The 22,493-nt window shown below is 37.3% G+C and overlaps 1 protein-coding gene across 1 annotated transcript in view; it reads right to left on the reverse strand.

Moving 5' to 3' along the window:
• PIP4K2A (phosphatidylinositol-5-phosphate 4-kinase type 2 alpha) overlaps nt 1-19,221 on the reverse strand; it is an 87,137-nt gene extending 67,916 nt beyond the window's left edge. The window contains exon 1 of the mRNA XM_018075763.2: nt 19,011-19,221. Coding sequence (XP_017931252.1) covers nt 19,011-19,013 — 3 coding nt within the window. The 5' untranslated portion in view covers nt 19,014-19,221. The remainder of the gene's footprint in view (nt 1-19,010) is intronic.
• Nucleotides 19,222-22,493: the final 3,272 nt, after the last annotated feature.

Genomic DNA, 22,493 nt, shown 5'->3' on the forward strand with positions numbered 1-22,493 from the left:
AACACCTTAAAAGTATGTTGGAGGCATTTGGTGCAATAAAGAGGAAAATAATATTTAAAACATTAAGTAGATTGTTTCAACAAAGAAAAATTATGTAAGTTGCTTTTTACCTTACTAAGACTTACAGATTGCCTTCTTTCCTTATGCTACTAATGTATCTGAGTAGCAGGCTGAATTTGGCCACAAAGTGCTTTTTAACAGTACGCTTAAGTGCCCTGCTTACATTAACGCCTCCGGGCAAGCAGTAAAACCACAAGCAAATCTGGCATTCACTAGCTGAGGTGGAGGCACTTCCAAAGTGGTTTACTTGGGTGTTTTTACTAAAAAAAGAAACACCCCACACCCAAAACAACAGCAAGACACTTCACTAGCATCTACGTACCGGTCAGACCAGTTGCTTTTTCAGTTACTATCAAACATTTTCCATTCACAAGTGTAAATTAAATCCAAGATCCAACCTGCCAGAGGTTGTTACTAGCTGACAGCTATACTGTGACCATGAAGTGCCTGAAGTGTTCACACCAAGTTAAGTTAGCATCCTCTTAACCTCCTGTCTTCTTTATCCACTCCAAAATCAGCCTTTAATACTCCTGATTTACAGGAAATACAGAAAACACCTACAAATTTCTCACTTGCTTCACTTTCCTTCCTCTATCCTCCTTTAACAAACTTTCGTCTTCCCCAGGTAGAAATTACATCATTGAAGGATTTAACTGTAGTCTCCCTTAAGATTCAATGCCATAATTAAAGTTGTAAGTAATTTCTGCAACCATTAATTGAGCAAAATTCAACTGACCATGGAAATAACATGAGATGAGGCATAAGGCTCAGGGTACTTATCATGGTGGAGATCTAGTCAACAATAAACTGAGTCCAGAATGATATTGTCATGGTGAAGTGTTTAAAACAAGCCATAAGATGTTATGCCCCTAAAGCAGAGAAAGGGGCGCTTCAATTCCAAGTGGAGTTGAATGTGACTAGTTCAGCTCTAGACATCTGCTACTGTAGAAGCACAGAGGATTTCACTTATCATTCCTTTGCTACTCTGCTATTCAAATATTTGCAAAGCACCTACTTACTGGGAACTATTATGTAGTATGAACAATTTTTGGAGACCAAGGATAAAGACTGTTGACTCTTATGCAAAATACATTTTACCTCGCAGAGAATATAAATACAGACAGTCACACGAGCAAACAGCAAAGCGGACATGCAAAGGTGCCAGGAGAAAAAACTCAAACCAGAACAAGCAAAAGGCCTGTGAGCAGCTGCTCTTTTTGCAAAGACTAGACCTGTGCAAGCGCTTTGAACTAATAGCAATTCTCACTGCAGGCTGAGGAGGGGGAAGAGAAGGAAGGAAGAAGATGAAAAAGTAAAAAGCCTTAGTTTTGGTTTCTTAATCTTCATTTGATGTGATTTTTATACATAAGCATGTGTCTTGTCAACACCTTTGAACATGAAATATGCAGTGCTATTGACAAAAAATATTTTCCTGGTTTCAAGTCTACATCTGAATTATTAGTCATTTACATTGTAACTAGCTGAAGATCTGTTCTCTTTTTAAATAAGTGTATTATTTTTCCTGAAGTCTTAAAACAGTATTGTACAAGTAGCCATGAATTGTTAACTGTTTTTTAATAATAGGACAGGTAGGAAAAAGGCAAAAAAATAAAGTAATTAGTAAAAGAATCCTAGACTGGAAAAAGCAACTAGCAAACATATTTATACTGCCAAAAACTATTTACTCTTTTCTGAAGTCTTAACCATGCCAGAAGACTTTCCACCTCATGTGGAGTGGGTCTAATTCTTTGACTAGTATATAATTATTACCATGTGTAATTTTCATGCAAAATCTTTCTATTTCGTGCAGTAATTTGCTCCTACTTTTGCTGTAATTTTAGAAAGGCTTCTAAACACTTTAAATATAAAATCCTGGGTGTATTGTTTAACCTATAATCACATCAATTTTGATTTAGTGAGATTTTCTTGTTCATTAGTTGAGAGATCTAAGTTACTGAAAACGAAGAGTGCTGCCATTCAAGGAGAAGTTGTGCTTTTCTTATCTGTCACTGCCTGAATGAAAATATTTGTAGCTGGAGCACTGCAAAATGGTTAATGAACTGAAGGTATTTAACAATACCTTTAGGAAGGATTTGACAGGCCTTAGATCAAGTCTTTAAAAAAAGCAACACATATATCTTAAGAGCACAGAGGCAAAAACCTGCTGTCGCATTGGTGAGGAGCCATTTAGCAACATGGTGATGAACAACCTGCAAAGCAGCCTTGTGCTAAAAATATCCACTGTTTTCTTTTTCTGGAAAAATCAAAACACATTTAAGCTCCAGAAGCAGTAATCTGCCTTATCAGAAAAGGAAGAATGCAACTGATAAAATACAGTAAATACAGTTTCTATGTGCAATGTAAATAATTAACTGATTACAGGTTGGATTTGCTCTTTGAGAGGACCGGGGCAATGACAGGAAGATGCTCTGTTCACAATGTGCAGTCACTTGCCTCCCAGTGTTACAGCTCCAGTAAAGATCTCTGCCTTTGGGCAAAGCAGCATTTAAGTCCAAACATCTTGATTTCCTTCTCCCCCTCCCTCTCAAACTGTATTCTGCAGGAAGCCTTTGACTGGGTTTGACATAAAAATCCATGGTTGTGGATTATTATTATCAAAAATGTGTAAGAGTTTACAATCACAAAAAAGATTCCTTGCAAATGCTTTTTGGCAGTCAAGAATGGGGACTCATCTTGATGGTACCTTTTTTAAATGCATGTCAGGGTCTCTTCCAAAACAATCTCTTGGTTTTCTGCTGAATCATCAGTAACTAAGGAAAGCAGAACAGATTAAACTAGTTTAACAGCAGGCTTTTTGTGAGTAGCCTTCCCCTTTCTATGAAATGCCACACCAAGACACTGGATTCATGATAAAACAAGCCAAGGCCTTTAAAACAGAAAGAACAAAACAATTCTTTCATCTAGAAGGGGGAAAAAAGCCTCTGTTGTTTGCATAACAGAATTAATGCTGATGTCAATATTCAGTTTCAAGACAAACTAATACTGCATGGAACCTGCAAGGTAGGACAGATTCTTTAAAGACAAGATCTTCAAAGTAAAGGTGCCTTTGACTGGAGTCTTAGGCATTCAGACAGGTAAGCAGCGCTGAAGAAAACCTTAGTGTTTCTGGGTTTGACATAATTACAGCCATGAGTGTCTTAGCCAAAATGTAGCAGACTGGTGTTCCCTGACACCAGACAGGATGCACAGTCATCATGTTACAAGCTCCTGCATGACTTTTTATCCCAAAGCTGGTGGATAAAAAATATCTGCAATCATGTCTGTGGAGCTCCCTCATAAACGCACCAAAATAAAAAGGTGAATCAGATGCTCAGTGTTTGTCTTCCCATGAAGCCAAGAAACTGAGAGCTAGGCTGCAGAATCTGAACTACAGAAGATTAATGGAAATACCCACTGACACTGACAGGTTAATGGGAGGAAAAGCCAAAAGCTGTAGAAAGAAAATAAATGAAGGAGAGTGAAACTCGATGGTAGGAAGGAAGAAAGCAAAAACAAAATCCAGGCAACCCCCAAGGTATCGGCATGACACTCAACCTAAACTAGCTATTTTTAGAATTACAAGTTGTTCTGGACAAATCATCTGCCCAACTATCTTTGCAGTCGTGCATGTTTCTAAATAAACAAACCAACAGAAGGTTACCTGGCCTTTCATACACAGTGATTTGGAAGGCAAACAAAAGACTGAGCAATAATATGAGTAAAACGGCAATCCTACATCGTAAGTAAAGCACTGCAAATTCAACAGTGTTATTCTTGTTCCTATCTTTTCTGACCTAAATCTTATTATTGCAAGGAACAGCTAAGTCAGCTGCTTTCTGAATTAAATTTAACTGCTTTTCTATAAGCTGAACAACAAAAATTGTAAAACCTCAGTAAGAAGAAAGGACAAAAGGCTCCCCAAGTGATATTCCCTTTTTCCCTGAAAACCACTTTCCATACAAATCATTTGTTGTACCTAATATCAAAGCAATTTTTGGTGGAGAGTTGCAAAGAGCCCAAGTCAATCCTAGTGCATCCCCCCTCTGTGTTTCTCCCCTCGCTCCCCACTCACCCCCAGCAAGTCTCCTGCAGGTGCTCTGCCCTTGCTGAGCCACAGGAACAGTGACTGTGATTCCTCCTTCTCCTTTCAGTACGTTAACTGGCTGAAATGGCTCACCACTGTAACATATCAGTGCCAAAGCCAGCACGAGAGAGAGCGATGGGATGATACACAGCATGATGGCAAGCAGTGAATTAAGCAGGATATTATTCTATTGTACAGTATTTCCTCCTGAGCAGTCCACAGCACGACCCCACAAGAGTCCTTCTGTCCATTTCCAGGCTTTCCATTCATTCATTCATGCCAAATTATCAACTGGATCTAAGCAACTGTGTCTTGCCTCAGACTGAGGGCGACTTTTTCAGGAGACCAATGGGATGTGACTGTGACAGTCTAAATTGTTGGACTACAATTGTAAATAAGCAAATGACACAGCACATGCCATACAATTTTCTGAAGCTCCAGAAATTTGATGAGATCTAGCTATAGCTTTCAAAGACTGAATTAACAAAACTAATTTTTCTCAAATTATCCTGTATTGCTATGCTAGCAGTAGGTTCTAGTATTTGATTATTGTGGAATATCTTCAGTTAACCAAGAAATGCAATGATGCTTTTCCTCAATATTAAAAAAAACAAACACAAAACCCAAGACAAACCACCAACAAAAACAAATGTTTGCAGCAAATCCCTCCATAACTTGCTTAAACAGGGGTATTTAGTGCTGTACATGGAGTCTATAGTTTATTAAATTTTTTACTTTACCTCTTGAAATAATTTCTACTTATTTGAAAGACATAAAATAAAAATCTTTATGAACCACCACATTTATTGGTTAATATTAACTTATGAAGTAACTGCCACTGTACTACCTACATACACCCATAATACATGATTAGTACTAGAAAAATCACATATTGTTAAAGTTACGTCTCACTGTCTGTTTAAAGGCAGCATTAACACCAGTGTGAAACTGCAGTCTTGAGTAGTAAGCTACCTGTATTTCCCTGAAAAATACCATGAAATCAGGGATTCTTATGAGAAATCCTGTATTTAATTATAGTACTAATCTTTCTGAAAGCAAAGCTTAAAAATTAGTTTAAAAGTACCCACTCCCAACTTGAAAACATAAAATGCATTAAAAGTCCCTCAGCTGGCTCAGATCTTATAAATCAATCCAAATCAATCCTCAACAAGATATGGAAACACAAGGTAAGTTTTTCAAGGTTCCTCCAGCAGCAAGTGGGAGGCAAGCTGCAAAGCTGGGAACAAGCAAGTACCTTATCAGACCTGAAATTTTACTTAGATCTAGACAGAAGCAATAGGAGCTCACACAGGCATCTATTTAATAGGCCCCACCCACACAGCAGTGAAACCCTGCCCACTTAGAGGCCTCACCTGGGCTACAAAACCCACTCCAGCAGCTATAAAGATTGCACTTTTAGGAAGCACAGACACACTACTAGCAGCAGCAACAGAGTAGTCCAAGTACTACTGTCAGTTTGTCAGGGTATTAGAAATCTCTAACCAAGTGAGGAGAAGTCTTTGAGCTGGATGCTATCTTCCACTGATGGCTTAATCTCAAAGCAAAAAGAAAGAGGACAAAAATAGAAGGGTTGAGCCTGCCTTCAACTATTGTTATTTCATTATTTTAGTACATTTAAAAAAACCCCCAATAATACTCCCTCCAACTCAAGAACTTGAAACTACACAACAGTTTTGTTCTCATGATAAATATTTTCACTGCAAACAGATGCAAGAACCTTGGAGCAGACTTTTCTAACAAGTCATTTTATTCTCAATTCAGTCGTGTTTTGTCTTCTTTCAGTAGGAGTTTCTCATGTATACAAATTGCATTCGATTTCTTGGAGACCAGTGACAAAGCCAGCATGAATTCGAGACCAGTATTTTTTCACCAGAATTGATAGAGAAGATAACATTTGTGCAAACCTACTGGAACATATTGGCACACGCTCTGCCAACTCCTGACTTTCACACATCCCTACTGTGCATTTTGAGAACTACAGGGTGCTGCAGCAAAACATGTACTATGACTGAATTAAAGGTTTAAGGACTTCTTCTTAAGAGGAACAAGTGCCAAGCTTTACTAATTATCCCAAAGATTTCAAAGTAATGAAGATATATCTAAAAATATGAATAGTAAAATCACCCCACAAAATATTCTCCCTGTGTCCTTGACTACAGATTAGGACTAGAGGAGACATAGTGCAAGACTGTAGAGTTTGACTATATTTCACTCAATATACACTTTCAAACTTTCAGGTGCCTGATAAATAAGAAACTGAAGATCTAGAAAAACTGTATTTTACAGATTTTAATAGATTCACATGGAAGTGCAGTTTATGAAATTTAGAGCAGGCAACATAACAAAATACTACAGACTTGTTTTCTGTCCTCTCTTACTGAGTAACTGTTGATGAGGAAACTAGGCACATTAAATGTAAGAAGCTGACTGTTCATTACATGAATAATTTCTTCCACATGGAGGAACCCCCTCTATTCATTCCTGAAGCACCATCACTACTGTGGTTTGGTATCCTAGGCTTTTCAGAGCTCACCCCTGTCCCATCTCTGGCTGAGTTACCAGTGAGCACAACATCACACAGCAGCAGTTACTGTGCCTATGGGCTACCAGTCTGACTGATCTTTTGTTATTCTAGGGGAGAAAGCACCATTTCCTAAACCTCTAAGCTGACTACAAATAAGATTGCTGTTCCTCCTACAGTATTGATGACAAGGAAAATGCAGTGGCTTGTGCAGCTCCTTCGAGGCTGCTGGATAAGGGCAGTTTTGGGAGATTAACTCCCACACCACCAAGCACTACAAGCTGCTGGGAGTGTTTTGGAACAATAAGGACCACTGCCACCTGCCTTGTCACTCTCTTGCAGCTGGTCCTGCTACAGCAAGGAAGTGAATCCTGACAAGGACAATGACAATATTCAGAAATTACCTGAGAGATGCAGTGACTTTTTTTAAAGCATCAGAGACGAGCGTAGGCTAACAGAAGCACACTGTGCTGCTCTGATCACATACTGCACGATGCCAGAATGAAAAGGAGCATTTTTCTTCCCCTCTGCACAATCCTGAGCTGTAGAGATCACACAATACCACAAGAATCCCTGTTCTGTTTCATGCCAACTATCATCAGCTGACAGCACGGTAGAAATCAAAGGATCCATTTAATTGCTAACCACTTGTTGTCAGATCAGCTGTAGATGCTGCTCTGACAAGGATGCACATAATTTAAAAGAGCACACCACCACAATGGGAATGACTTGATATTTCTTAGGAAGATAACAGTGCTTGTGTAAGATTTTTTCATTGATACTACTGAATTTGTTATTTTCAGTATTCCTTCAACTCATAAAAATAGATTTTGTATTTGTATTTTGTTTGTTCTGGTGCTTGATCAAACCATCACCTTTTTCAAACACTTCTACGGAAAAATGCAGAAGATTACCATTTTAAGGAGCCTTGCCTGTTTTTCTTTTAAAGTCTACAGCTCACTAGCAGCTTATAGCAGTATCAACATGCTCCAGCATTCCACATTTTGTCTTTGGAGGCTCCGCTTACTCTGTGCAACTAGATGACTGAAAAACTTTTTTACTGGTTATTGTATCATATAAAGAAACCAACTTTTACAGACTGTGATACAAATGTATGGAAGACTAGCAATGGGCAACAAGAAACCCAGAAGCTTGAAGCTCCTGAGGTCTACCTGCAATGAATTAAAACACCATGTTATCTCAAATGGATCAGAGAATATAAAGAAGGATTAATACAAAGGATTAATCAGATGAAGGTACAAGTATTCAGCTCTCAAGCAATGGAACACCTCCTACTCCTGCTACAACACAAACTACAACTAATGAGTGAGGTCTTTCTTGGGAAAGAAAATTCAGTCCTAAAACATCTACTGCTGGTAATGGTAACAATATCCTTTGTCATTTACATAATTTTTCTCAACATGCATTATTTTCTGGCAGAAAATCTTTAGACAAACAAATTAACATACTCATTTTTCCCCCTCAACTTCACACAAAAAATATTATAATAATAAAGCTTCATAAGGAAGGAGAAAGCAGGGCAGATAACATCATTACTGAGATATACAACTTGGTTAACAAACATTTCTAACCCCCAAAGAAACAGTAAAAATGGGAATTGAGTGCTGTTTCTAGCACCAAGACAGCTATGTAGAAAATTTTTCTCAGGTGTTCGCTGCCAAGCAATCTTTATCTCAGAGATGCTTATAAAATGACCAAAAAAAACCCCTTATCGTTCACCTAATTCACACAACCAGGTATCAGAACAATTACTAGCATTCTTTTTATTCTTTACTATTATTATAAGAGATGGTTAGGATAGAGAGCATAAATTCAGGCCATTACTAGGATTGCAAACTGACCTGCTCACTGGGGTATATCATATGAGTAAAGACTATTTGATTAAGGAAAGTCTGAAATCCCACGCACGGTCACAGCTGCACCAATTCCTGCTGCAGGAACCTGTGTTATTTGCTATTTACTTCAGAAACACACAGTCCTAAAGGACAGCATCCATTCTCTGAGCAAGCAGTAACTGATGTTCTATTCCATTTCCACGAGCTATTTAGCTCTGAATTTCATATTCCCTATGTTTTTAAGTTTTCACAGAAACTTGTAAACAAAGCGCTGTATTCTAAAAAACAAGTAACTTATTGAGTAAAGGTTATGCTACAACTGGCTCACTATTGTTTCCTCTGGGGCCTCAATATTTAGGGTTTAGAATGAGAGTTCAATGGAAATTATTGTCAGTTTGAATTCTTTCATGAAATCTTCAATTGCCTACTCACACAAAGACGTTTTTTCATTGTCGCAGGATCTGTACTAGCCATTCCCATCTCGGGAGGAACATGGTGTCATTAACTGTCACACACAGCGCTCTGAGGCTACATAAACACCACCAGGCTGGTCTGGTTTCTGCTCTTTCTCCATCACTACAGAGGTAACTATAGGATCTAGACTAATTTACATGTTAAAATATTTAAGTGCTGGTCTGTAAGCTAGATTGCTTCTAATTTACCTGTCACAGAAGAGTGTTTTTCTAAATAGTCATCATTTACAAAAAGCATTTAAAAAGAGAGCCGTGATAAAGTTGTTACAGCTGTTATTTATGATCCATTTAAAAGTCCTGCAGTATTATTTTAATTGAAATTGTAAGAAAAATGTGAAGATCAAATTCCTTTTAATACCTCAAAAGCATGCACTATGAACAGTCAGTAACAAAATAAGATTGAAATGCTTTAAAGGCAACCATACAGAACACTAATCCTCCAGTCCAAAATGGAAAATTGCAGTGTAAAGTGATTATAATCCTAAATAGAACCTCAGTACAGTCTGACCCTTCTCTACTTACAGGAAACAACCCCATCCCCCATTCCAAACCTTGAGTCAGATGCTATCATAACAACTACCCTGCATGGACAAGAATTTTACAGTAAAACTCAGCTAAGAAAATAAAACAGACTATGACAGTAATGTTAAGATGTAAAATTTCTATTCAGAAACACCTGGTCTATGAGCACTGACAAAACAACTTAGAACTTCTGTTTTTTAGGTTCTAATGCATGTGGATTAAAATGCACAGCTGATGGGAACTGAATATATTAAACCCCACCACCACAAACCAGTTTGCACCCGTTACTTCCCCTAGATTTAAGTGGCTAAACTCTGGCTTGTGCAGCAGCACATAGACCTGATCTCCAGTGGTTAGCAGAAGTCCTGCTCTACCTGCAGACCAAACACCTATACTGAATAACCATTGCAAAAGTGTGAATTCTCTTTCAATAGAGGCAGCAAGTCTTGAGCCTGGTGCAGGTTGTTTGATAAACCAGTTCTGTCGTCTTTCAGATTTTTTAATAAAATACTTTATTAATATGAGGAAATGAAAACCAAAACTTTCACAGTGTTGTACAGAACAATGTCTGATGGTTTTGTTAAGAGAATTTTGGATTACTTTTTTCTTCTCATTTGTCAGTCACGGTGATGACAAACGAATAAGAATTAGCTATGTTCATCAACCATGAATAATTAGCTATGCTCATAAACCATATTTACATACTTACATAGTAATATGAGTATTTTTGGTTCTGCAGAAGTATTAAATACTGTTAAGTCCTTGCTTTTTAGCAAGGAAAAAAAAAGGTTATTTTCTAGAATGAGGTGCAGCTTCCCTTTCTCCCTGTCCTTATATTTGGCCATATATGGCCTACATATGCTTAAAGGATTAAGTTTCTAAGATATCTTCAAGCTTTTCTGTGGTCTAGTTTTCCTACAGAAAGGAGACACAAAACACAACACATCTTGGTTTTTCTCCTTTTGCCTCTGCATCTAAATCCTCAATAGTATATATGCACTATCTCAAGCTGAAAACCATATTTGTGATATCACACCTAATCACTTGTAATCTTGAAGCCTGTTCAGTAATAAAGCAGCAGGAGGTCAGAGGAAGAGCATATTTCAGAAGAGAAGACTACTGTTGTGTAAAACAGAATGGGTACAACCTGAAGGGATGCATCAACTATGTCAAAAATCCCTTGATTTATATAAAACATATTAATGCTTGAGCTCTATCATTCTCATTTACCATTGACTAAATATACTTTCCACTGTAGTCATTTTATTTTTTTGTGTTTTGCTGTGTAATAGGGTACATGCAAGCACACATGTAAACTTGTAAAACACAATGAAACCAAAGATTTCCCTGACTTTTCAGTATATTAGAAAATAACGGTTGACCATTGTTACCAAAAAGCAGCTTTTTAATTCAGAATTTGTATAGCTTACTGAAAAACAGTTTAAAAATGGAAACTGGCTAAATATAACTCCTCAAACAGTCCTGACTAATGGCTTTAGCAAAGCTACATTTTTAAGTTATCTGTGCTTTGCTACCGAATGTGGTTACTTTTAATCGCTATCTTTCAAGATTTTGGAGATAGCATATTTCACTCTCTCATATCTCAGTTTTATTCATATGTGGAATAAGAAAGGAATACTCTTGTAATTTTAAATTACTGAGCTAAATAAGCTTAAATTAAAAAAACAAACAAACATAACCCAACCTCTCAACACCTACAAATAGGCCTCTGACAGGCAAAGCTAATTTTAAGTCTAAAGGCTGAATCAAGATATTCGCTGCAAATGAGCTTTTATTTCCAGTTTAATTTTCTGATCTTTAAAATCTGAGAAAATAATACCTTACAATACTTAAAATTTCAACTACTGTAGCTACTGACACTAACACTTTCAACTTTAGAAAAAGACTCTGACAGTGTTGCCTATTAAGTCAATTAAACACTAAAAAAACCACACAAAAACCATTTTAAAATGGGTTTTCAACCATATTGTGTAAGAGATAACTGGTTGCTTGAGTAACTTATTAGCATAAAGGCATTAGGTGATGCCTTCATTGGCATCTCCTTTTAAAGAGATGTTTGTCTTCTCCAAAAATCATTGCCTTTGAAACCCTAGGCAAAAATCTCTATTTTTGCTATTTTTATCCCTAACCATACATTTCACTTCCTGAAGTACTAGGACAAATTCCTGTGCCTAGGTGGGGAGATGTGATGAGCACCAGATTTAAAGAGGCTGGATAGAGCACCCACCTTCCCAAGGCTGGTGGCAGCCATGGGGGGAACATGAAGCAGGGATGTACCTTCACATCTCTGCTTCAGATAAAAGCAAACACATCCAAGCCACATTTTGCTTTTGCAGTCCAAACTCTGGGTCCAGACAAAGCTGCTAATAGTCCGTTTGGCAGCAGAGTCAGATCTGGGACGACAGGGGAGTACCAGAAATAATTTTTACATTGAGTTAGGAGAAAAATCAAGTCCCTTGTGTTCCCAAAGCCATCAGCAAATGGACAGAGTGAGAATCAGAACTCCATTAGGATCAGTTAGTCTTATTGATTTAACTGGAAACTAGATAAAGCCTTAGATATCTGATTCTATAACAGTGCTTTCTACTGTGCCTCAGTCAAACCACGGCTTATTCCATAGGGAAGCCATAGTACACCTTCTCATAAGAATCACTATTTTTCTGTCATTTCAGTTCTTACTGTATTTATGTCCAGTAATGGTCAATACATGTTAAATGGGAGTATAAATTCATTAGAGAAAATAAGCCATCTTGATATTCTTATCACACTCTTCATTTTCCTATTTGAAAATGAAGTTGAGATTATTTACACGTTCAAGAAGATTTTGTTAATATTAAAAGCTCAGACTTTACTGTCATGCAATAAAGCTGATGGCAACTGTTGTTAGAAAGACCCGGGCAGTGTTGGCAATCAAGTGAATACAGACCTGCCAAAACAAACCAATAGCAAGTCCTGGACAAACCAACAACCATTGCTTGCTGCCGTTTATTTTCCTGTTGTTTTACTGTAAGCACTTCCCCCTACCATCTGTTTTGTACAATCTTCTCTTGATAGGTATCTAAAATGGTATAGCTGCAAGAGGATAAAAGGGTTACTATCTTGAAAAAGCAAGATAAAGCCTTCCCCCCCCCAAGAAAACAAAATTGTTTCCACTATTCCAAAGATATAAAGAAAAAACCCACAATAGCTACATATACTACACATAAAATTCTTATTTGATCCAATAACATAGAAAAATCTGTTACTATTGAATTTTCGGGTGCAGTAACACTGGTGTGAATTTAGTACCTTCTGCTAATTTGTAAAAAGCCTTATTGTAAAGTTCCAGTTTCTATGACCACTGTTGGCATCTGTTTTTATGTAAGACCAAAGTTAAAAGGTCCAGTCCACACGCTTGCAGAAAGAAGCCCATATATATAACCCACAAAAGTTTGAAGCTAAAAACAATCTCTGGATGAGTTTTCATTTTTTCCCCAGGTCTTACTTTCATGTACATGGGAACTGGCAGTGGTTGCCCTGTTAATATTTAGTCTTTCACATTTTTCGGATGGAACTCACCAGCTGATGCTGCTCTATAGGTACTGGGGACATGAAGTAAATTTAAAGGGAGGAACAATTTTCTTCCAGGTTTTAAATAAACGCTTATTTAAAAACTGGTCCGTTTATTTTCAAACAGCCTCTTTTGTCTTTTGCAACTCAGTCTCTCCACTAGGAAAAAGCCTGTGCTTCCAGCCACACTTGCCTCATGCATTCAATAATTAGCTGGATACAGCAGGATTAATTCTGACCCCCAAAACAACACAAGTAGGTACTACTGCTTACTGCTTTGTAGTTTCAGAGAAAAGGATGGATGGAAGAGGAAAAGTGTCACGTCACATCCCACTTCCCCACCCCCCTTCATGTGAAATCACTCAGATTACTTCAAATCACCCTTTAGAAACACAGTTGTTGGGGACAGTTGTTTTTTTCTAAGTGGGGGGGGAGGAAGAAATGAAGGGCAGGAGAAAGGAGCAATGGGTGGTTTGTTGTTGGTCTCCGTTAAATTCAGCAGCCAAAGCAATCTGCTGGGCAGCTGCTGGTGCAGCCAGAAGTAGGATGGAAGAGGTGAGACCTTGTGATGTATTTTCTCATGGCATATGGTTCAAGTCCCCTACACTATGAACACTGGTACCTAGACATTTCATACATGCATTTAATGCACTCTCCAAAAACTAAAAGCAGCCATCTGAACACTTCATCCATCTGGAAAACTGGACGGGCACACTCTGTTGAAGTCAGTGGCATGGAGGGCAGATCCCACTCTTGGAGAGGCTCTTCTTAGATCAGCATCTCAGCTCACCTGCCTTTTACATCTGCCTTTATGCATTTTAAGAAAGTTTCAAGGTATTACAGAGCTCTTACATTTTCTTTTATTTTTGGTGCTTCGTAGTTTGATTTTCCCTCTACACAAGGCAGATGTATTCTTAATTTTGGGGGGGGAGGCACTGACAGCTGTTACTGCTGTATTTAGGCTGCAAAATATTAAGGGGAAATACTAATTCAACTCTCGAGTGAAAGTATTTGTAGACATAAAATCAGGGTGGGGAATCAGTCTTGCAATATCTTCTCCCATGCCCTTTAGCCACCATCCAGTGAGTGTATTCTACCCAATCCAGTACTGTTAAATAAAATTAAGCTTGTGTTCCTTCTAGAGAAGTCATCAGATAAGACTATATAAACAAGTTACTCCCTTTCACCTTTTTTCGATTATGATAAATAAATCTACATTAAAATGTTTTTCCTTCTAAGCAGCAGAATTAAGTCCAACACAGGAGTTCAACAGAGTTTTCAAGAATGATAATTAATGATTGGACCAACTTTGCAAAGATAGGATTCCCTAACCAGAAAATGTTGGTAACCTTATGGATTTTCAAGAGTTTAGCACCTCCTGAGGGTGTTGCTAAAATTTGAGACCGGATATCTATCCTTAAAGAAGATTCTACTTTCTTGTTCTTTCTCCCTGCATAAATGCAAGAGATAGATAGAAGCAAATGGAGAATAAAACTAAGTCTTGTACGTGTAGAAGCCTGTACATAAGTGATTATAAACACTTCATGTTACTGGACCTAACAAGATACATCAGCATATTAGTAAACTACTGGAGTCTGAACTGTAGCCCAAGTTCTTTTATATACTTTGAATCCTTAAAGCAATTTACAACAGAGAGAAGAAACACGTTCAGCTAACAACATATCACAGCAAACCTGTGTGAGGCAAAGGTGTTGTACAACCATAAATTAACTGCTTTAGAGTATGCATTAAGGGGCAAGAGCAAGGGATGAACCTCTTACAATCCTAAAACACACCCTAAATATCCCCACATCAAACTACAGATTAGAAGTCTAACAATGCAGACAGTATTTTTTCAGGACCACTAAATGTAACAGTTTTGCACATTTCAATAACACGTTGTGATGCCACTTCATCAAGGAACAGAACCAATGCTGTCCATATCCATGAAGCCTGATGCTGAGCAGCTCACAGATTCAACTGATGCCTTTGGTGGCCCTGATGTGCCAGGAACAATTCCCTTCATTGACAGGTAGTCAAGGAAGACAGAAGTCAAATTTTCCTTTTGTACATTTAGATGATTCAAGTTGACTAATGAAAAGTAAAAGCATTGTCTCAGTTTCCATTTGTAGACTCATCAGTGCAACTTCTGACACGGAATGCTTGCTCACAGAAACAGACCCTAAAAAGCAAAATTACAGGGCAAACCAAAGATGACAGAATATGTTCAGACTATAGTGCTGCAGTGTGTAGGCAACTTGCTTGAATTTCAAATGAAACAATAAGAAACATAAAAAATAGGGAAAAGTTACCACATAAAGGAAAAAACTTAAGTACATTTTTATTCTCTCTCAGGCACAGCAACTAGAGTGACAGACTGCTGACAATACATCTGTATATGGTCATATCAATGGGATTTAAGAGGTTTTATATCAAGAAGTATGTCTAACTCTCAGCAATATCAATTACTAGTTTTTCAAGTCATCTTTTCTTGTAAGCTCAGTCTAAGCAATTTAAATTATAGTTTTACAGAGCACATAAGATCTGCTTTATGATAAGAGGGCAAGAGAATCTGATCACAAGCTATCCAGAAACTACAAGTCTATCATGAACATAACAAATGCAAGACATTTAAACTTCATGCTGTCATTTGAAAGCCTTTTTTAAATTAAAATATTCTAAATAATTAAAAAAACCTTTCACATAAATAAGAGGACACTGAACAGAAAGCCTTTAACTGCACATCACATATTATAGAGAAGTAGGTAAGTAGTCATTAATTGATTTCCTTTAATACTTGGATGTTCAATGTCATAAAGTCACATTAGTAACTGCTCAAATCCTGTTAAAGCCTAAGTAAAAGCATCAAAGCAGTTTTACTAGTTTTGTTAGATACTGTAAAAAGACCACATAGTTTTCACCTCTGACCTCTCATTGTAGTGCCTTTATTTCACTTCATCATTACATTTTTTTCATTAAAATTCAAACAGAACAAGTGGCAGCTTCTGACTTTGATAAAAGGTCACTTCTCATAATTTTGTACTTTATTCATCTCCTGAAAGCTGTAGGAAAAAATTAAAATTACATCTCATTCTTATACATCTCAACACACAAAGTGAATGATATTACTCCATGCAAGACCAGATTTTAGTCACATTTTCAAAAACCAGAATGAGATGAAACTACAAGAGCAGCACAAATACATATATGCCAAAGGAAGCCAGTGGTCCATGGAAGCAGGCACCACCACTCTTAGATGACAAAGCACTCCAGGTGAAGTTATGTAACTGTAAAATCCCTGTGTTTGGAAGAAATCTTTAATGAAGTCATCTTCAATTTTAGCTGAGGTGGTATGTTGAGGACAAGAGCAAGATTTACTTTTTACAATGAAATCTTCAGCAGAGCTTTCCCTCCATCTGTCCCCTTTTGAAGGGTCATCACTTCAACAGTTCAGATGGAAAACTGAAAGCACCAAGACTAGATGGTAAAGCAAAGAATAAACACAGGTCTTGATTATCAGTTACCTCCCTCAGAGTGATCAATCTTTTGTACAGTGTCTAACATAAAACCCAAGTCTCACAGCTTAAACTGATAAAGAAAACATTAAGCTTTATCAGAGTAGCACCCTCTATGCCAACTTGCACAAGTAACTACAAATCAAAACATTTCTCAATCAGTACTATTTTTATTTAGATTATTTGATTAACAAATATGAAACACATAACCCAACTTTACCCAATTAGCTAGGAAAGCCTTTAAGGCAAGCAAAAGAAAAACATTAAAAACAAAAGTAGCATTATCTTTGGATTGGTTTCAAATTCACTGCAGCAAAATCATTAGAATTCAATTAAGTTTCTACTGTGCTGTAATTGTTTAAAAACTAACACAGACAATATGCATTAATTTTGAACTGGAGTAGCAGCAATAACTTGTCATTGACAAAGTAGATGTCTATCACCTTGACAGTTTAAAATGCAACATAGCCAGCAAGTCTACAGTACATCACAGTGATTTGTGATCAAAGATGAAATAAATATTGTTAGCTTAATCTTCTAAAGCCTTAAATTTGCTGCATGAAGAACTACTGGGTGGTTTTGAACTCGGCTTCTACATCTGTCATGGAAAAAGGTAGAAATCACTTCCTACCCAGTCCTCAGTTTATTCATGGCATTTGAGACTTGTCTCCTTCAAGTATCTTTTTTCCATCTTGACAATTTCTGACACTTAATCAACTATCTACAAAGTTGTTCCATATCGTAGATCATCTCTCTTGCTCTCAACTGAGCTTTAAGCTCTACTATACCTTTTAGCTGGAGAGGACCATACAAAGCATTCAAAATGTAAAGGGATTTACACAGTAGCACAGCAACCTTTTCTAGTTTACTCTTGATTCCTCTTCTAGTAATTGACAATTGCTTGTTTGACTCCTACTGAATGATGACACAATACTAAGACCTTGCTCCCGCATGGTTATGGCCAGTTTAGCATCCACCACTTTATGCAAACTGGGGCTACTCTCCTCAGGTAGCCACCCTGACAAATAACAACACTGGAAATTCAATCACATGAGTTCTTCCGTGGCTCTTTGCAGCTGTACCCCACTGTTACTATCCCAAATAATTTAATATCAGCTGTAAGCTTTCTTCCCCACTGGTCACCAGGGTTTTTCCGGGTAATTTAGCAACATGTTAGATTCCCAGAGTTTGTCCTGCCTAGAAGTGAATTTTTCTACTGATACAGACAAGCATTTACTTCTACCCTATGTTCTTCATAATTTAAGAAACTATTTATTGACACAAAAGCCTTCCCATCTTATGCTATGGCTTACTAACTTCCTTTAAAGGTAGTGAGGGACCCTCTCAAAATTCACTTGGAAATTAGATAAACCTGAATCAATCTTATAAACCTGGTTATTGACCCTTGAAAGTCTTCACAAGCTTGCAAGACAGGTTTTCTTACAAAAGTCACACTGACTTTTCCCAGGCCGAGACCATAAGAAGTAGTGGATAGCTGCATAAATAACACTACTAACTGGACTGTTTCCAGCACTTGCAAGTGCTACAATCTCCCTTACCTAAATTCTGGCATCACACCTGCCATTCTCTATACTCCTGGCACCACAGAGTTATACAAGAATGTACATGCCATCAGCAATTCTGCTATTTTGAGTTTTTTAGAACCAGAGTGAATACTACCCTGTCCTCATACTTTGCTACTGATCACATCATCAGCTACATCCACAAACTCTTCTCCTGCCTCTACTGTATTAGACCCACCAGCTAAGGAGCCCCCACAAAGAAAAGTTCAGAAAATGAAACACTTCGGTTTCCTCCCTAATGAACAAAGACAATTAAATTTCCCTGCAAAAGTTGTATCTATTGTATGTGCTCCATTTGCATCCTTATCATCAGCAATTCCTGTAGGTAGTGTGAAACTATTCTGATCTGTAGGAAGAAAGCATTATCAGTTTTGATGAATTTTGTTAACCACAAATTTTTCACTGTGTTTGTACATTTAGACTACTAGACTCATGATTTTAACACATTTGGACATTTCTTCTGCTTTTTTTTTGTTTGCTTTGAAGGCAGTTGTCTTGCTTCCAGTTGTCTCCTTCATACTACCCAGGTTCTTCTGCTCTCTTGTAATTCTGCTAGATGGCACACACTGGCACTCTGTTTCACAATTGATCTCCATCTCCTTCACTATGCTCTAGGTCACCTTGAGAGACTTAGTCTTAAGAGCTGTTTGGTTACTTCCTTTTTAAGCAGCTTTTTTTCCCCTCCTATTTTTATAGCATCTTTTGAACAAGATATGCTTTAAAATATGTATTTGATGATACAAAAAAAGACTAGAATGGCTTAAATCTTCCTTTAAAGAACACAAAATAGTCTGTTCTCACCTACCATTTCTTTGAGCCATGCTGTGTGGTGATAAGTGTGTAGCTAGTCCACACCACAGTATGTGTTACACGAGCAGACACTTCCATTGACTCAAGTTAGGTTTCAATACCCTAAAAAAAAAGAAAAGCAGGGGCAGGAACGACAACACAAAAAAATCCAACGACACAAACATGGATTTGATAAAATTATGGCTCTCCTAAATCTCTGCCAGATTGTTTTTTGTTTTGTTTAAACTACATAGGAGTGGTAGCTGAACTTTATTTGTTCCCCAACTCATTCCCTCATTTCACAATATCAGCACTGGAATAAATCCAGTTTCCACATAAGTAATTCATATGTAACTATAACATTACATTCAAATTATAAAACAAAACTTGTGCTGCACAACAACAGTTAAAGTCTACAAGAACTACAAATTGTTCATTTTCCCACCCACAGACTGCAGACTGTGCATCACTTCTTATACAAAAGAGATATGAATAGCTATAATTTACATCACAACATTAAATTTGCATTAGTTATAGAATCAGTTTTCTCAGTTTCTAGAATAATGGTGCTCAGAATGAGGCTAATGCATTACAAAACAGGTGGCCTTGAAGTTCAAGAGTGTAAAGGCAGGACCTTGATCTACCCACAAGACACAATGGAGGTTCAGAAATATTAAAAATAAATTGATTTTTTAGTTCTGTAGTCTTTCCCCAAAACCTCAGTGTTTAACATAAGATTTTAGTACTTGGCATATTTAACATCCAACTGACATTCACACTTGACTTCCAAATGTTCAATATTCCTTCAGAGCAGAAGTAAAATACACCGAAACAGGTGCAGCTAACGCTCACCACACCATAGTAACTAACAAGTCACTTAACTTTACATTTTTCAGTGAAGGGCAGAACATAGCTCTCTAGTTTCACCTCCCTTACATTTAGTCTTTGTCTCAAAATAATTTAATTTTTCTAGCTCCTCTGCACAATAATCATTCCCATTTTTTTTAAGAGTCAAGGTACTGTTCTGCACACAAGAGCCTCTCCTCACTTTAGAATCTTGGTTCATCTCTTCAGTCTTGCTCAAAGATACAATGCTGTAAATATTGCTGGAGTATCATCAGAAACTCTGAGACGTTTAGCAGGAACTTTGAAGACTTGCTACACAAACAGACTGGTGTCTATTCGTTTCCAACAATTTGCAAGCTAACCAGCACAAGAAACAGAAGTAAGACTGGAGAGAGAAATGCAGCAATGCATCAAATCTATCTTTTTTTTAATAAATAAAAAAGAATTATTTAAAATTCATAGACTTCAATAACATATTGTATGTAATAGTGCCCTACAACACTGCAAATATTGCAGAATTTAACAAAACTAGAGGTATAAAAAAACATTTCAGAAACACAAACCTATCTATATGACATCACTGCAGTTACATCACTGTATTGTAAAATGACACATTAATAACTGAGAACAAAACCTAACTAAACAAGAACCCAAAGAGTTTCTCAAATTGTTCAGATGGGTGACTTCTATTTCTCTTTCAGATACAGCCCCATTTGAAGGTTTCTCATCAGCAATTCTTTAAAAGAAGTTTACTGAGGCACAGCCATTCATTTTTGTAGACACTTACGCAGTTATGTTCTTGCATTAACTGTCTATGATATTTTCCATGAAAAGTATTACCTCAGATTTTATTGTTGAATTCAATTAGATTGACTCCTTGACCTGACAAACTCATAATGCAAAAAAAAAAAAAAAAGGAAAAAAATCCTAATGTACTTCTATGTAGAGAGCTGAAATAATCCAATATATAGCCACCTACTCCCTACGATCATACCAGCACTCACATAAATGCTACAGTAATCTACTTTCCCCTTCTCCCATTGTGGTATCAATGTAAAAAGCATTTGCAACCTTTTAACAAGAGTGCTCTAGCAAAACTAGACTTGTCTTTGACATTAGCCTAACAATTCTTATATATTTATTCTTTGGAGCCTGAAGTTTAGGAAAGTCCACATTTCTTCCAAATTAAATTAAAAGAATAACCTCATCCTGCCACCTTGCTTTAATACATTCCTCCCTTCACTGATAAATCTAAAGTATAAGGGATCACCCTATCATTCCACTTCCTCACAACAATTTCAGCTGTAGTAAAGTGGATGAGCAATCGATCCAGTGGGCTTGCATCCAAAGTACAGCCTGAAGTCTTGTCAAGGGCCCCATCGACCACACCGCAGTTCAGCTATACTAGATTTTATTTTTTGTAACCAGTTAATTATGTCAACAATAGAACAGACTTCACACAACTAATGCAGCAGTGTTTCTTTGGAAGCTGCAAGGCTGCCAGCACAAATATTTCAAAGTTTTTACAACAGCTAGTTTTCATAGGAGAGCCCTAGAAAGTGTAATGCAGTGGCCTGCTGGTGTTTCAATCTTGAGTGTGCTTAACATATAGGAGAGATCCATGTCGTGAGGATACTGCAAAGCTGCCTTTGAGTATTAAAACAGATTTTTAAATTAAATATTGTTAGAAAAGCATACATTAACACATACAGAAACAAGCAGACCAAGACTCAGTGGCCACAGTTGAATTTAATCAGAATCCACACTCCATTAGCAGCTGGAAGAATTCCAAAAGCCGCCTGTGCCCTTGGCCATCTGCCAAGACCACTGATTGTGTTTTAAGTCCCCTGAAATTACAAGGATTTACTTGAATATGGCATTCTCCACTCTTGGTATAGTATTTACAATTTTATTTTGTTTCACAAATAAAAAGTAGCTGTCTACCTCAGCACCAATACACTTGCATGTTACAGACATGCACAGTCAGACATACTTTATGCCACCTAAACTGCAAATATGCTTGGTAGTTTTTGCAAATGAGCCATAGGAAAGTCACTAGTGACACCTAATATGAACGCACTATAACCAGCATCTAAAGTTTGCATTACATTTACTGAGATAAAAATGAAAGTTGTCAAGCATTTACTGGCGCTATCTAAAAGTATGTTAGAGCCAAGCATCAAAATTATTGTCCAAAAGTTCCGTTCAAGTCTACTGTTCATTAGAGTCATGGCATGTACTAATACATTGCTCTTACAATAGCACTGGGCAGAAAATGCTGCAAGGAGGAAGCGTTAAAACTAATCACAACAACTGAAAGTCTTTACGATTACAACACGAACATGAGATAAGTTAGTTTGGCCACATACCGAGAAATGTGGGGAGTGTACCATCTCCCAAGAACATCTGCAGATGCATGCAGTCACAATCCTCTCTGGAGACCTTCACGTGATAGTATTTTATCTATGTAAGGTATCAGAGACCATCCAGGTTATGAAAAGAAAGAAACAAAAACCAAGATAGATAGTAATGACTAAAAACTGTTGAAGAAACAATGATAGAAAGGGAAGCAGAAAACATCCCACAAAGCAGAGTACTGGTTTGGTAGCAGATCCAGAATACTCTGGAAGTATTTGATGCTCATGTCCTATGT

This window comes from Manacus vitellinus, unplaced genomic scaffold (genome assembly GCF_001715985.3).
Source record: "Manacus vitellinus isolate BGI_N305 unplaced genomic scaffold, ASM171598v3 scaffold_3_pilon, whole genome shotgun sequence".
Lineage (NCBI taxonomy): Eukaryota > Metazoa > Chordata > Aves > Passeriformes > Pipridae > Manacus > Manacus vitellinus.